Source organism: Saimiri boliviensis, chromosome 8 (assembly GCF_048565385.1).
Source record: "Saimiri boliviensis isolate mSaiBol1 chromosome 8, mSaiBol1.pri, whole genome shotgun sequence".
In the NCBI taxonomy this organism is placed as follows: domain Eukaryota; kingdom Metazoa; phylum Chordata; class Mammalia; order Primates; family Cebidae; genus Saimiri; species Saimiri boliviensis.
The window spans coordinates 3,181,169-3,197,570 of NC_133456.1; the positions used below are offsets into that span (position 1 = coordinate 3,181,169).

The 16,402-nt window shown below is 34.9% G+C and overlaps 1 protein-coding gene across 17 annotated transcripts in view; it reads right to left on the minus strand.

The window, feature by feature from the left end:
- The window catches only part of SENP7 (SUMO specific peptidase 7), a 216,935-nt gene that overhangs the window by 12,869 nt on the left and 187,664 nt on the right, over positions 1 to 16,402 (minus strand). For 16 of the 17 annotated variants that reach the window (XR_012518701.1, XR_012518700.1, XM_074403585.1 and 13 more), the window contains 6 exons: positions 14,554 to 14,587; positions 10,759 to 10,938; positions 7,197 to 7,465; positions 5,473 to 5,606; positions 3,874 to 3,990; positions 1,874 to 1,996 (listed from right to left, as the gene is read on the minus strand). Coding sequence is in view for 15 of the 17 variants with exons in the window: in XM_074403585.1 (XP_074259686.1) it covers positions 1,874 to 1,996; positions 3,874 to 3,990; positions 5,473 to 5,606; positions 7,197 to 7,465; positions 10,759 to 10,938; positions 14,554 to 14,587 (857 nt within the window). In the remaining 2 variants the exon portion in view is untranslated. The remainder of the gene's footprint in view (positions 1 to 1,873; positions 1,997 to 3,873; positions 3,991 to 5,472; positions 5,607 to 7,196; positions 7,466 to 10,758; positions 10,939 to 14,553; positions 14,588 to 16,402) is intronic. The other variant, XM_074403579.1, reaches the window with a different exon arrangement.

Here is a 16,402-nt window from a genome sequence, read left to right on the forward strand (position 1 = left end):
TAAGGTACATCTTTTTTTTAAAAAAAATAACTTAGTAATAAAGCAGAATCTATCTACTTTCATTTTCTTAGTTTGAAGGTGGGTATACAAAATTCACAATCTCTACATTGAATAATCTTAAAATAGAACATGAGATTAAGTGCATGGTACAAATCATTAAATTCTATATACATAAAACAGAACAGGAGGGCATCAGAAATGTTATCTAATGTATTTAACAAATATTCCCCTTCCATATATCCCTCTCCACTAGCCCTGATTATCAAAAATATTTTCAAATTGCAGTTTTCTCCTTAATTGATCCCGGCAGATCTGTCCATCAGACAAATTCCAAACCTACAAAGCCACTTAAAATAGAGCTGACCGTACATCCCAGTTTGTCTAGAAAAGCCCTAATATATACACACTCGTTGCCTAGTATACCCACTAACAGAGCCTTCCGTTATTCTCACAAGCATCCCAATTTAGACCATAAATTCTATAGTCACAACACTATGAACAACAGAAAGAGTTGAACCTTGAAATCAGAAAGCTATATCCAACTTTGGAAAACTTGACTTCTCTAAGCTTCAATTAATAAAGACAATGACAGTAATACTATAGAATCAAATAACTTTATGCTCACCGTCTTAGTTTCTGGCAGGCACTCAATAAATATTAATTAGTCTCCCTATTCCTACCTTCTTTCTCTAACGATATATCCAATTCAAGCGGTTTATCCATTAATCCTCTTCTAACTTGTTTATTATTCCTATTATTTTAATGAGATGAAACAAACTCTCATAGCCATTTTTTTTAAAGCAGTCTAATACAATAAAACTTTAGACTAGAAGTTAGAAGGTAAAGGTGTAAGTACCAACCAGTTCTGCCATTCACTAGCTGTTCATCTCAAGTAAAATTTATTAATCTTTATTAGACTGCTTCCTTATCTGAAAAACTGGGATATAGCTTAGATGCCCTATTGAAAGGCACTGTCATGATAGGAAAAACTGAAATAATGTCAATAAATGTATGTTGTAAGCTGTAAAGCAGTACACAAATGTTTACACTAACTTTTTAACCAATAACTCAATTTTATTATGAGTCTACTCAAATAGATCACACAAATTGTTAAGCATGGGGAAATGGGTGAAATGCCTCATGCTGAAACAACTATCCAAGTTTCTACTGTCTAAGAAATACCTTCTTTGTGCCTATCCCTACACACTGCTCCACAGTTTTAGTATTAACCAAAACATACTTGGGCAAAAATCAGCTAAACTGTGCAAATATGGTATTTCATAGAATGTTGCATTAGCTTGATTAAATAGTCTGTCACTGGGGGTCCAATCAGGAAAACAAAACAACCCTATATAACAGAATGTAATGCAGGAAATTGGCTACAGCATTATAAAAAAAAAAAAAAAAACCACAAAGCCAAAAAAGGGGACAGTGAGACAGTCAAAGATTAGCATAGGAGGAAACTGCTATACCTGCAGGGTAGAGAGCAGAGAGAAGTAGTAGCTCCAGATGGAAGCTGGAGTTACAGAGGTCTGTCCTGTGAGAGGTGGACTCAGAGGAAATACGGCCACTGCCCAACGCAAAGAGAGTAGGGAAGAAATAAACTAGCTTCTTTCTTCCTTGCCCTCCCACTCCCGGGATTTCCCCCAGGGACCTGCAATTTAAATGAGGACTGCAAGTGTCAGCCTTCCTGTCACAGGCAGCAAAACAGTGGCAAGAGGGGAAATGGCTCTCACGGCAAACAGACCCAGGACCTACACACATGGGAGTGCTGCCCACTCTAGGAGATGCTATAAAGAAGCCATTTGACCAGGAGCATTCAAAAAGAATGTATTTTCTCTTAAAACTTAAGTACATTCGAGGGTTAACTTACGAAAGATTTGGATTCTCTTCTGTTAAATTATTTTCCTTTCTTGTCAAGCATTTATAGAAAAAGCTACTAAAAATGTGACTTCGTTCAACAAGTTCATCTGATGCCTTCTCCAATATAAGATACCTGTAAAGTGGTAACCCCAAAATAGTCAATTATTTTTAGATTTTACTTGTCCTTCCCTCAATCGTCTTATGTGTTCTAGAAATCTTTATTTTTCATCTGTTTCGATTCAAAGCAATCTTGCAGTTTCCTCTGACTTCAGCTTTCAGTTTGGTTAGTTACCTAGCCTTCCATCATGTAAAGCAGAAATTACTTACTTATTCATTTAATTAACAGATATTTATCAAATTCCTAACATGTGCCAAATACCATGTTTATGCTAGAGACACAAAAGAAGAGGGGGAAGATAAAGGAGCTGCCCCTGTAGAGCCTATAATCCAGAAGAGTGAGAGTAGAAAACATTAATCAAATAATCATATACTCAAATAGAAACGTGACATTATGACACTGTTAAATAAGTCTAGAAAAATGTTAATAACTGTGATATGATTCATCTGTAAATTCTTAATCCCTTCCTGTACTAACACAATCCTTCCACATAAGCTCATAATTCAATCACTTAGTAAGTAACCCTTTCATAACTAGAAAACTCTGCTATTCTTAATAGTTCATGCAGGCTTGAAAAGGTGCAACTGTTTCTTTACAAATGGAGTAGCTAGAGTTTGCAGAGCAGAATAATGGAAAGGAAAGAGCTATACAGAGAACTCCAGACGGCCGCAGACAGTCCTCCTCAAGTATTTAGCAGGGTATGAATCGCTGAATGCATGTGAGGAAAGTATCCAGGGGCAGGGCAAGAACTCCTCAAAAAGGTTAGAGAGAATGACGCCACGTGTTCACAGAGACCAAGAATGGTGCCCGTTCCTACGAGCCAGACTGGAAACCTCGTAATTCCTGAGACATTGGGTAGAGTACTCAAAAGGGTCTTTCTTCAGTAGTAAGATTAAGTCGTTGGCCTCATGTAACAAATCTTAAAGGCATCAAACTTTTTCAAAATAATTTTACGGTGTCCCAAAACAAAATTCAGGCGTTTTGATAAATACAAAAATATCCAGCATCTAATAAAAAAATTACCAGACATGCAAAAGTGCAAAGAAATATGACTCACAATGAAGAGAAAAATCAGTCAATTGAACCCAGAACTAACAGAGATGTTAGAATTAGCAGAAAAGAATATTAAAAGTTATAACTGTATTTCATATATTCAAAAGGAAACATGGAAGATATAAAAGAGGCCCAAATTGAATTTCTAGAAATTAAATCTACAATGTCTATAACTATAACATGGGATTCTGAGCTGAGTCACTGGAATAAAGATTACTAGTATAATTAGAAAAACAATAAACCTTAGGTAAGATTATAATAAATTTTATTTGGGAGGAATCTGTGAAAGAATTAGGAGATATCTCCACCAATTGTTGAAAATCTAGGTCTAGAGATACAGCACGAAATGACGGCTAGAAGCAAATTTCCTTTGCATAAAGTTTTAAAAGTCTTCATACCAATTCCTGCAGCTTTGGCTATACAAAAAGTTGAGGGAAAAATTAAGTGATAGGGATTTTTTAAATGATACTTAAATCTTACTGTTCTTAAAGATACAACAGATATCTAAATAGAGCTGATGCTTTTCAGTTTCCAAAATAATGTGTAAGTAACTTCTTTCACCATTATAATAGTTAAAGAAATTTATATCAAAAACAAACAAAAACTAAAAAAGCAAAAAAGCAGTAGCTTTTCTTAACCATATAGTGCCCACAGTAAGTAAAGGAATGAAACTGAATTCGTTAATTCTAGAAAACCTTGGTAAGCAAAAATTTTCCAAATCTGAAATCTTGGCAGGTTACTTTTACCAGGAGTTAAAATAATTCAGAGATAAAGACATTTATTTTAAGTTTCTCAGTAAGACCTGTAAAACATATAGGCTCATTTATCATTGTACTTACTTAAGGTAAAAATCAATGATTACATCATTAAGAAACTCTCCTTCTTCTAAACACTCCAGATCTTCATTAGTTACTCCCAGTCCCCCCTTAGTAGGGGGTGGAGGATATACGATCAACCTTAAAAGTAAAAGGAGAGTTAAAATATATCGACATTGAAAATCCTATTATCCCAGAGATTCTTGTATGAAACAATTACTGGGCAGTAGTATTCTGTACCTTAAATCTGTAAGGTAAAAAACATTTGACAGGGGATAAACAATCATATTTTCCTTCTTTTATTCTCACAAGCTACTAATTATATACTCCCATTGAGTATTATCTTTTCTTTTACAATGCTTCCCATGTGGGCTAGTCTCAACAGACTGCTATCTGAATTAGTCTCACCATTTGTCTAATCAATAGGTTTTATCTCTAATCAATAGGTTTTATCTCACAATCAGTTACAATACCACAGAAGAGGTTTCTCTTCTCCATAATTTTTAACTTTAAATAAACTCATGTAATAAAATGTAGCTTTTCCTTTCTGCGCTTTCTACGTTTGAATCCTCAAGACTAGTTCCCTTCCTTCCAGAAAAGCCAGCAGTCAAAACTGTACTCTGTGGTGGCTAATGTGTACCAGCAGCTGGGCAAAAAAGAAATAACACGGGAGCTCAGGAGGCAAGTCTCCCTATAGTAAAGTGTCTGCCACGTAAAACTCAAGAGACCGTAAAGGAAACAAATAATTTTACCACAACCAGAAAGTAGCAGAGAAGAGAGTTCAGCTAATTAGTCATCTTTCCGCTGGCGATCTCTCTTAAAGCTTAGAAATAAGACTAGTTGTGAATTCCTGGCTATAATCTTAGAATAGGTAAAGCAGTACTCAATGAACAAATGTAGTCAGTAATGAAGGTATATATATGTACTTCTTGCACCAGAAAGGTTCAAGAGGATAAGAGTCATCCACACTGATTTAATTTTAGTATCATGGCACCTAAATCAAAAAAGAAAACTCTAAATTTAAAGTGCTAATATGATAGTTTCTATCTTATTGGCTATTTTCCTGTCCTATTTTTTCAAGTGTCTTTTTTCAAAACAAAGAAATAGAATCACATGGAGGTACAGAAATCATCCATTAAATGCACAGACTCTATATTCTGCCTTAGCATCATGAGAAGACACAGATGAAATATGAACAAAGAAGCAATTTCTGAAAGGGAACTTGTAACAAACTCCCAAGTACCTTAAACTGAAGCATGCTTTAGTAAGCAATTTCATTTTCCCTATCATATGTTCAGATAAAGAATGTAGATGTTTTAAAATCATACACTGCTATTCAAATATTTTCAATGAACACTTTAATCTTACCAAATAGGACACTTTGGCTGCCATTTATGTCTTACTGACATAAAGGTAAGAAAAATGGCAACGATTTTTTTCTTAATAAATTTTTTTAACTTCCTCATAATTTCCTTTAGAAAAAAAAAACTTATGTCCATTATTAACTATCAGCATGAAAGTAAAACTTAAAACATTTCAAAAGGTAAACTAGTAAAAAGCAGCAACATGAATAAAAACTACTAATATGCCTAGCTACTACAGACAAGCTATGGCAGTACACACTTCTGGACAGGTCCAGCGTGCCTGACTTCTCGCCATTCTTCATCTGGATTAGATGTAATAGAAAGGGAGTAGCAACCACTGCTTTGCTTCTGCAGGAAGGTGTAAGTAGGCTGGGCTGCATCTGTATTTGAGGGCTGAAAGAAAGTGGCAAGGAAAAGTGTTTCAAACATCCTAACTCTCTAAAGAACAAAGTCAAAACCTAGATTTGTTAGAGAAAATGTGACTTTAAATATCCCTATGAGTTATAGCTATAGTTTTAGATTTTCTATAGATATAACCAAACCAAAATAATACTTGTGATCAAAAGATACTAGGCGAACAATGGTCAAAGATTAACTTGAAGTACTATACCCAGATATGAACTACAGAATTAAAGAAGAATATAACAATTTTGCTGTTCAAAACGATCAAAAAAGGTAACAGGAAGAAATAAAATTAAAAATTAAGAGGCTACATTTATAATAATGTAATTCCATTATTAAATGGAAAATCTATAAATTTATGTATACAATATAGTTAGAATGCAAAATTTTTACAATATTATGCATAAAGAAAGAGATGAGGTCTTATACTTTAACACTAATGTGGCTTTCTATAGGCCTTTTGAATAAAAGATTCGCCCCAGGTCAAATTCGTGTGCACATGTGTGTATATGAGGATGCCATAGCTTAATAAATTCTTTTCTTTCTAGAACTATTGGCAGAGATATACAAGCTACATGTATATTACCAACCTCCTATAAAAATAAACATAGCATTTTAAACTTACTATTGTTTTCAAGATAATTTTAGACTTATGGAAGAGTTGCAAAAAATCAATCTTGTCCAAATTCCCCTAATCTTATCATATACAACCATAATACAATGACCAAAACTAAAAAATTAACATTGGTATAATACCATTAACTAAGCTACAGACTTTATTCTGACTTCACTAGCTTTTCCATTAATATCCTTTTTCTGTTACAGGATCCTACAATTCCTTACTCCTTCCTTCTTTTTCATGCCCTTGATACTTCTAAAGAGTACTGGTCAATTATTTTGTAACTGGACTTGTCTCATTTTTCTCATAATTATATTAAGATTACATATTATTAGAAAAAATACCACAGAAGTCATGGGGTACCTTCTCAGTGCATGATATGAAGGGATGTGTTATGTCAGTAGGTCTTATTACTGGTGATGTTCATTTTGATAACTGGGTTAAAGTGATATCTACAAGGCTTCTCCACTGCAAAAGTTACTACTTTGTGTAATTAGAATATATTTTAGGCTACAGACTCTAAGATTATGTATATATTTTGTTTCTACTTAAATTTGCAACTCATTAATTTAGCCTCTGTCAGTGGAGTTTGACTGCAATCATCATAAACATAGTGTTGTACTGACGGTTTTGTTTCCCATATTCCTTTTCATTTATTAATTGGATTTTTCTCTGAAAAATAATTGTCCCTTACCCATCACATATTATTTATTCATTCATTTGCTAACTCAATTATCTATTTATATCAACACAGACGCATACTTTTTTATCTGGTTACAATCCCATGCTGTCATTATTGATTTTGTTTACCAAATTGTTTCAGCTTTGGCACTGGGAATTCTTTTGGGTTGGTTCCTGTGCCCTTTTCACAAAACGTAGCATTGGAAAGTAGCCTCATATCAATGAATACGTCTTTTCTGAATCTCCCCCTTCTCTGCCAATCCTATTAATGATGTGCTGACCTGAGATACTGGATTCAGCTTCATTTCTTCAGCAACAGCAGCACCAGCAGGGAGAGAACAAGTTGAAGCGCAGTAATAATGAATAAAAGAACTTTCTTTTGAAGAGAGGTTCTGAAACAAAGGAAATGCCTGAACCCAAGACAATGGGTAAGAGAGCTCTAATTCTCCACTGATGGTACTTATTTCCATCATAATATCTTTCAACTTCAATTCTTCTCTTTGTGAAACAGGATTGTGTAGTTCAAGGAAAATGAATTCACTAGATTTTGCTGCAAAAGGAAAAAATTATTTTTATCAATAATATTTTTCAAGAGGATTATAACAAAAATAATTTAATTATTAATAGTAGTAAGGTTGGAATATAACCCAAAGAATTTTGTATTTTAGGTATTAATCAAGGCAAATTAATATCCCCAAATCAGGCCATTAGTAATCCAGAACCAAAACTCACAACTGGTGGGCTCCTGTTCTACTGCACTAAAATGTCACAACAGTACTGATGCTATACCTCCAGTGCCTGGCATTTAGTAAGTCATAGAAAACATTTGTTAATGAATTTGTATAAGTGAATGAATAATTAAGTGATAACTATTTTTCTCTAACCTCCTTTATGAATCAACTCTATCAACTAGGGAAGTATTCCAATTAAACACCTTCTGCATTTTCTCCTCAGTCATTTCAATGGTGATCTCAAAAGACATTCTTTCCCCACATAATGCTTATAAATGGCTACTTCTACTTTCCCCACCTTCTCTGCTGTTTAATCATAAATCTTCCTACTAGAAGTAATTAGGTCAGAAAAGTAACACATTTTAAAGTTATAAAATTTAGTTCACTACTTAACATCTTTACTGTGCAGTAGAGTAGGAAAAGGATAGATCAAACAGGTAAGAAAGAACCTTACTAATTTGATTGATACCATTCTAAACATGACTCCTTTAGGAGGTGGAGACTAAAGAAAGTTGAAAAACATCTCCAGATGTATATTATGAAGATAAGTGTTATAGGTGAATATGGAAAAGTATTCAACCCAATCTTATAAGTAAACTGAATTTCACTTTTTAGAAACTAAAAGGCTCAAGGCAAAGACTTCTATATTTTATTTAACTTTGCTGCTAATTCTGTCACGGTTAATTATAGCAAGAAACTATCAAAGGCAAGAAATTCGTAAGAAAGGTAGTTGGCCAGGCACAGTGGCTCATGTCTATAATACTAAAACTTTGGAAGGCCAAGGCAGGAGGATAGCTCAAAGCCAGAAGTTTGAGACCAGCCTGAGGAACATATTGAGACCCCATCTCTACAAAGAAGGGACGGGATGGGACGGGACGGGACGGGACGGGACAGGATGGGACAGGAAGGGCAGGGATGGGAATGGATGGCACAGGAAGGGCCGAGACGGGAAGGGCTAGAATGGGAAGGGACGGGAAGGGTCGGAAGGGGAAGGGACAGGAAGGGACAGGACCATACTGCCCAAAGTAATTTACAGATTCAATGCTAAGCCCATCAAGCTGCCATCTACTTTCTTCACAAAATTGGAAAAAACTACTTTAAATTTCATATGGAACCAAAAAAGAGTCTGCATAGCCAAGACAATCCTAAGCAAAAAGAACAAAGCTGGAGGCATCATACTACCTGACTTCAAACTATACTACAAGGCTACAGTAACCAAAACAGCATGGTACCGGTACCAAAACAAAGATATAGACCAATGGAACACAACAGAGGCCTCATAAATAACACCTCAAATCTACAACCATCTGATCTTTGACAAACCTGACAAAAATAAGCAATGGGGAAAGAATTCCCTATTCAATAAATGGTGTTGGGAAAAGTGGCTAGACATACGCAGAAAGCTGAAACTGGTTCCCTTCCTTACACATTATACAAAAATTAACTCAAAATGGATTAAAGACTTAAATGTAAGATGTAAAACCATAAAAACCCTAGAAGAAAACCTAGGCAATACCAATCAGCACATAGGCATGGGCAGAGACCTCATGAGTAAAACACCAAAAGCAACGGCAACAAAAGCTAAAATTGACAAACAGGACCTAATTAAACTAAAGAGCTTCTGCACAGCAAAAGAAACTATCATCAGAGTGAATAGGCAACCTACAGAATGGGAGAAAATGTTTGCAATCTATCCATCTGACAAAGGGCTAATATCCAGAATCTACAAGGAATTTATTAAACAACTTTACAAGAAAAAAAAACCCATCCAAAAGTGGGCAAAAGATATGAACAGACACTTCTCAAAAGAAGACATTTATGGAGCCAACAAACATATGAAAAAACCCTCATCAGTGGTCATTAGAGAAATGCAAATCTAAAGCACATTCTATGAGATACCATTTCATAGAATGGCGATCATTACAAAGTACGGAAACATAAGATGCTGGAGAGGATGTGGAGAAATAAGAATGCTTTTACACTGTTGGTGGGAGTGTAAATTAGTTCAACTATTGTGGAAGATGGTGTGGCAATTCCTCAAGTATATAGAACCAGAAATATCATTTGACCCAGCAATCCCATTACTGAGTATATACCCAAGGTATTATAAATCATTCTACTATAAAGACACATGCACACATATGTTTATTGTGGCATTGTTCATAATAGCAAAGACTTGGAGCCAACCCAAATGCCCATCTATGACAGACTGGATAAAGAAAATGTGGCACATATACGCCATGGAATACTATGCAACCATAAAAAAGGATGCATTCATGACCCTTGCAGGGACATGGATGAAGCTGGAAACCATCATTCTCAGCAAACTAACACAAGAACAGAAAATCAAACACTGCATGTTCTCACTCATAAGAGGGAGTTGAACAACCAGAACACATGGACACAGGGAAGGGAACATTACACATCGGGGCCTGTTGGGGGCTGGGGGGTATAGGGAAGGGATAGCATAGGAGAAATACCTAATGTAGATGACAGGTTGACGGATGCAGCAAACCACCATGGCACGTGTATAACCATGTAACAAACCTGCACATTCTGCACATGTACCCTAGAACTTAAAGGATAATAATAAAATTTAAAAAAGAAAAAGAGAACAGAAATTGCCAGGCATGGTGCTGTGCCCCCATAGTCCCAGCTACTTGGGAAGCTGAGGCAGGAACATCACATGAGCCCAGGGGTTTGAGGCTGTAGCGAGCTATGAACATGCCACTGCACTGTAGCCCAGGCAAGAGATTAAGACTGTCTCAAATGAAAAGAAAGAAAGGAGGGAAGGTACTAAAAGATGATAAATGACTAAAAGTTAGGACATTTCTTTTTTTTATTTCAAAGAACTTATTATTTTCAAGGTGAACAACATTTAAGTTTTTTAAGTTATTTTTATTTTAGATGAGAATTTTTATTGGTTGAATACAACTAGAAGGAGAAATTATGTGAATTAAATAATCTATCCTAAAATTAAGGAGTAAAATTATTTTAACTAAATTAAATTAATTTCAAGTCACTGAAATAACATTCTATTAACTTATTTTGGAGAAAAACTATTGATAGGATGTTTCAAGTTATCCTGAAATTTAGAAATCATTACACTCACATTGCTGGCTTAATGCAGAATGTTCTAATTGGGTCTGAATCTCTTGAAGATAATCCGAAGAGACCCAGAAGAAAAGAATAGCATGGCTCCTTTTACTATGATCATCATCCTTACTTTTCCATAACCCAAACCGCTTTAAATGTGTGGTATCCACTAGCAATGAAATCTCATTCACGGACACTGAAACAAATAAAAGTTAACAGTTTAAAAAATTCATCCATTTAAGAATATACCACTTAAACATTATATGATACTTCTTAATACACTGCTTTTAAAAACAAAGAATTATATAGAAGTTTTTTCAAAAACATATTTTCAATGCATTTTGCTAACCTTAGCTAAAATGCCCAAAGCATTTTAGAGTAAAAACAAATCACATTACAATCAGGAAAGGCTAAATAATTATTAAATGGCAATTAAATAGAGATGTAATCTGTCTCACTATATGATTTCAGTTATATCCAGAGAGGGAAAGTTTGAGATTAAATATTCATAATACAAAGACTCTGTCCAGAGAGAATTCTCTCCAGGAATTCTGGTATCATTAGCAAAAAGGGGGAAAAAAAGTCTATCAATGCAGAAAACTAAGCATAGTATAACTCAGAAAATTATTTATTTCTCTCTTTTCTAGCTTGATCAATACTATAAAGCAAGACTCCAAGTGCTATCATAGGTCAATTTCGCCTTTCTTCTCCTAAAGTAGTTGCATTCCACTATACACACAAGCCACTACCAAAAGAGTCTCAAGAATATTATGAGGTTCTGAATGGTCTAAGGATATATTTCTTTTAAAATTCTTCCAGGTTTTATTTCTCAAAACCTCTAGATAATCATTCTACATTATTAGTCCTTCTCCCTTTTAGGGAGCTAAAGGAATCTCCTCTGAGGACTTTTACTCTTTAATTCAAAGAAACATAAAAACACTGATTTAAAGAAGTCCTGAAGGCCACCTAGCTCCACTTCAAGACAGCAAGCAACTGAACCTGGAATACAAATATCAGTCAAGCATAAACCCAAGATGGGCACCTATTTGAAACAAACCTCTTAGTATTCCTCCCAGCATTATTTCCTGGAACTTTGCTACTCAAAGTATAGTCTAAGCTGAGCCTGTGACATTAGCATTAGCATCAGCATCATCTGGAAGACTGCTAGAAATGCAGAGTATCAGGCTCCACCTTACATCTACTCAATCAGTAATCTCAGTTTAACAGCCCACTCCACCCCGTGATTCATATGAATATTAAAATATGAAAATCTTTCCATGATGAGTACTCAGGTAATTTACCAGTCATCTTAATGTTCCCAAGCCAGTCATTCTATTCAAACTATAACTCTTCCATTCTGAAAACTGTCAGTAAAACTGGCAGCAAAGACTAACTGCTTAAATTAAAAGCAGAATGAGCACCCTCAGAATACTACTCAGCATTTCTTTCTCATGAACCTCACAGTCCTACAAGCACATTTGATACATTTCAGTAAAATCTACACAACTGTTACTAATCTAATTGTTCTAGGTGTTTGGAATGAAAGCTAAATTTTCTTTAGGTAGACAGCTTTAAAATATTATCTTTTTAAAAAAGGAACTTAACACCATCATGAGAAAAATTTATACCTCATTACCAAGTTTGTCCCCAATATATGGTTTATTCTGTTACAGGTGTATAGCAGATACTAAACGTGGGAAATGCCTCCCAACTTTTCCATTTCTTCTTCTTTCTTAGTAACAGAACTCTAATTTTGCTGAGGGAAGCAAGATACACAGTTTTGAAAACTCTATTTCCTAGCTTCCTTTAGAAAGGGGTGTGTGGCCATGACTAGTTAGCTAATAAAATATAAGCAGAAAAGGTTAGGTAGCATGGACAGCCAAGAAGGCTCCTCAAGGGCAAGAGATTGGTAGCATGTGCTCTGTTTATGGTTTTCCCCTTCCTACTGCTTTCCGTCTACAATACCAACATGGTGATGGAGTATGAGCTACAATAATGGCCATGAGACAAACTTAAGGATGCAAGTCATGTGTCAGGAATGACAGAATAGAAAAATGCAACTCCTGTGTCAGGGTCATGTGTCCCTGATGACCAAGAAAACATCATATCAATTCAGATTACCTCTAGATTTCTTCTATGTGAATGAAAAATAAAATATTTTCTTTATGCCACTGTTACTAACAACCAAACATAATACCTAATATAAATATGGATAAATTAATTTTTCCCCAGCTGCATAGAAAAAGAGGAAACATTTAGACCCTCAGGTTCCCACCTACAAAAGCCTTTATAGGCATGCTTTGTTTTTTTTTTTTTTTTTTTTTGAGGCGGAGTTTCGCTCTTGTTACCCAGGCTGGAGTGCAATGGCGCGATCTCGGCTCACCGCAACCTCCGCCTCCTGGGTTCAGGCAATTCTCCTGCCTCAGCCTCCTGAGTAGCTGGGATTACAGGCACGTGCCACCACGCCCAGCTAATTTTTTGTATTTTTAGTAGAGACGGGGTTTCACCATGTTGACCAGGATGGTCTCGATCTCTTGACCTCGTGATCCACCCGCCTCGGCCTCCCAAAGTGCTGGGATTACAGGCTTGAGCCACCGCGCCCGGCTTAGGCATGCTTTGTTTTAAAAAGATTTTGCATATGGTAACTTGGACAGAATTTGAGGAAGAAGACTAGTATTTTCTTCTTCCATTATAAAATTAAAAATCTATTACCACTGAAGAGAGTATTTTTCTACAATTTCTAATGAAATTTGTCTTTTAAAAATTATGTGATAGAAAAATTATAAAATAAGAAAACAATATTATAAATATTAACTATGAAAATCTAAAATATCATTTTTGATGTTTGGATCACAAGAATTTGAGAGGTAGCTCTCTTTGCTACCCAGGTCTTTAACCATAAATTATAGTGCTATCTTTTCTGAAATTGTCATCCCCTTTTAAAATCACATGATTTTGTTTGTTTCTTCTAAGGAAGAAATATTATATTATGCCTTAATAATTTATTAATATTTCCTATTTAGGACTATCAGTATACTTATTCTGTGCCTTTTATATTCTTACTAGTTAATTAAGATAGAGTAAGTATTCAAATTATTAGAACAATTATCATAACATAGTTTTGGATTCTGTGCATAAAATATCTGTGGAATCCAACTAGATCCAACTAATCCAACTGAAAAGCTACTTTGATAGCATCTCCAATCTTGGAACAGGAGCCTCTTCTCTAACATCTATCTGTGCCATTTGTGTGTGTTTCTTCCTTGTTCTTTTTGTAATTCATTATATACAAAGATTAATCTCTATTGTGTATTGGTTATTTTAGTGTCACAATTTATTCGAAAAGGTTTTCAGTTGGAAAGAGAATGAGAAAAGGGTGCAAGTCTCTACAAGTTGCAGGTACGTTTTCCGGTCTACTCTCCCTTACTCAGACACGCAATTGTATAAAATCCTCCTACGCTCTATGCAAAAACATTTTACATGTTTGTGTGCAATATTAAACATTTTCCTTATGCTTCTTTCCTTAGAGTTACTATTGTTATTCATTTTTATATATACCAAAATATTCTTGCTATCAAAACTGTGTATCTGTTAATCCCAAGAAATCACCATGAATCCTTTAATATTGTTTGATTTATAGTCATTAAAACAATAGCATACTATTTGCAGAACAAGTCTATTATAAAACATTTTTACTCCATTTGGAATTGCTAAAAAATATTAAGGTTATTAATTATTAAACTTAGTTTTATTTAAATTTATACTCAAAACTACAGTAAAAAGGTAAGGTCATAAGAGAATGATAACCTACCTTGAAATGGGATCTTAATATATTTTGTTGTGATCTGAAGAAAAAATTAAAAGGCAAACAATGAGTTACCACTCAAAATGTGTTACCATTCAAGTTAATTTTTCAATTCACAAGTAGATATTCAAAGTCTTCACTATAAGTGCTCAAGCCTTTTTGTCAATAAACCAATAAAAGATTTCACTACAAAGACTTAGTTTTATGGAAATTTTAAGAACCCCATGTAAGTAATTTAATTCTCAATATGCTCTTTTACAAAGACCAGTAAGACTATTAACTATATTTTTCAATAATGTTTTCTGAAAATTGAAAGACTAAGACAAAGCCCAGAAGAAACTGCCAAGAGACCGCTAAGTAACAGCAACTCTGGCAAATATAAATATTCCAGAAAACAGAGTTTGATTTTTGGCTTTGCTGACTCAACAGCTGATGATGATCCCCTTAGTGATGAACTCACACTAATAACCAAACTCAACAGAAACTGCTGAACAAACCAAATGCCAACATATTATATTCTTATTTTTTATTTTTTTGGAGGAGTCTCACTCTGTCACCAGGCTGGAGTGCAGTGGTGCTCTGCCTCCCAGGTTCAATTGATTCTTCTGCCTCAGCCTCCCAAGTAGCTGGGACTACAGGCACATGCCACCACCACGTCTGGCTAATGTTTGTATTTTTAGATGGGTTTCACCATATTGGCCAGGCTGGTCTTGAACTCTTGACCTCGTGATCCACCTGCCTCAGCCTCCCAAAGTGCTGGGATTACAGGTGTGAGCCACTGTACCCGTCAACATATTATATTATTTATAGTGAGAAATTAAAATTGTCAGAAGGCTTGTTTCCCACCTGGTGTGAACATTCTGTTTCTGTACAAAAACTACCAATTATAATTTAAAATTTGCTTTTACCACACAAAAGCAGAACTAGAAAAATCAGTTGTGTAGTATGAAATGGCTACAAAAGCTATAGATCCAACTTCATTCGCAACAGTGATACACCTGTCAAAACAACATAAATTAAGTCCCTAAGCCAGAACATTCCCGTCCCTGGATGACCTTTAGATGGGTACCACCACCGTCTTCATCCCTAGCATTCCTCTTCCTTTGTTCCAAGTTACGAATTCCCTTCTGACTGAGGTTCTTGCTCTTTCTGCTCCTTCAGTCTCAGGACACTTATTTTCTCTAGGTACCTTTTGTATATATCTGACTTTTATAATAGGGTTGTGGAGCACCTGTAAATCTTACATGTACTATCTAAAACAGACGTTTGCTTTGAAATTTGCTTTTCCATTAATGTCAAATGAATTTGTACCTATTTATTCTTTGGTTAAGTTTTGTTGTTGTTTAATACATTTTATTGATCAAATAGGATACAGTCTGTGAGCACACAACAAAATCAAAATGTTCTTGGTACATGAGCTCCATATAAGTATCATACAATGTTCAGTGAATTCACAGGTTTATTTTGACTCCATGTATTTTTCAATTTAAAAATTATTTTATATTGTACTTTCAAAAATATAAAGCCCTATATTCCATAGGGTAGGTAAGTCAGCCACTAAAGCAAAATGTGAGGTAACAGATCATAATTAGCTAAAAGCTGAGCTTGAAGTTAAAATCTTGCCTCTGTCGCCTCTCGCACGTACACAAGTAATAAGTATGTAAACTTAGATAACTTACCGAACCTCTTCCAGCTTTAGTAAGACCCTTAATCAAGGAGAGCTGCTATCATTAGACACTAACATCTGATCGAGAATGTTATGGAGTTTAATTAAAGATGTAATTATCATTATGTTCACATAATTGCCACCATATTTAATGTATATTTGTCCCTTTCCAAACTCTTTCTGGCATGT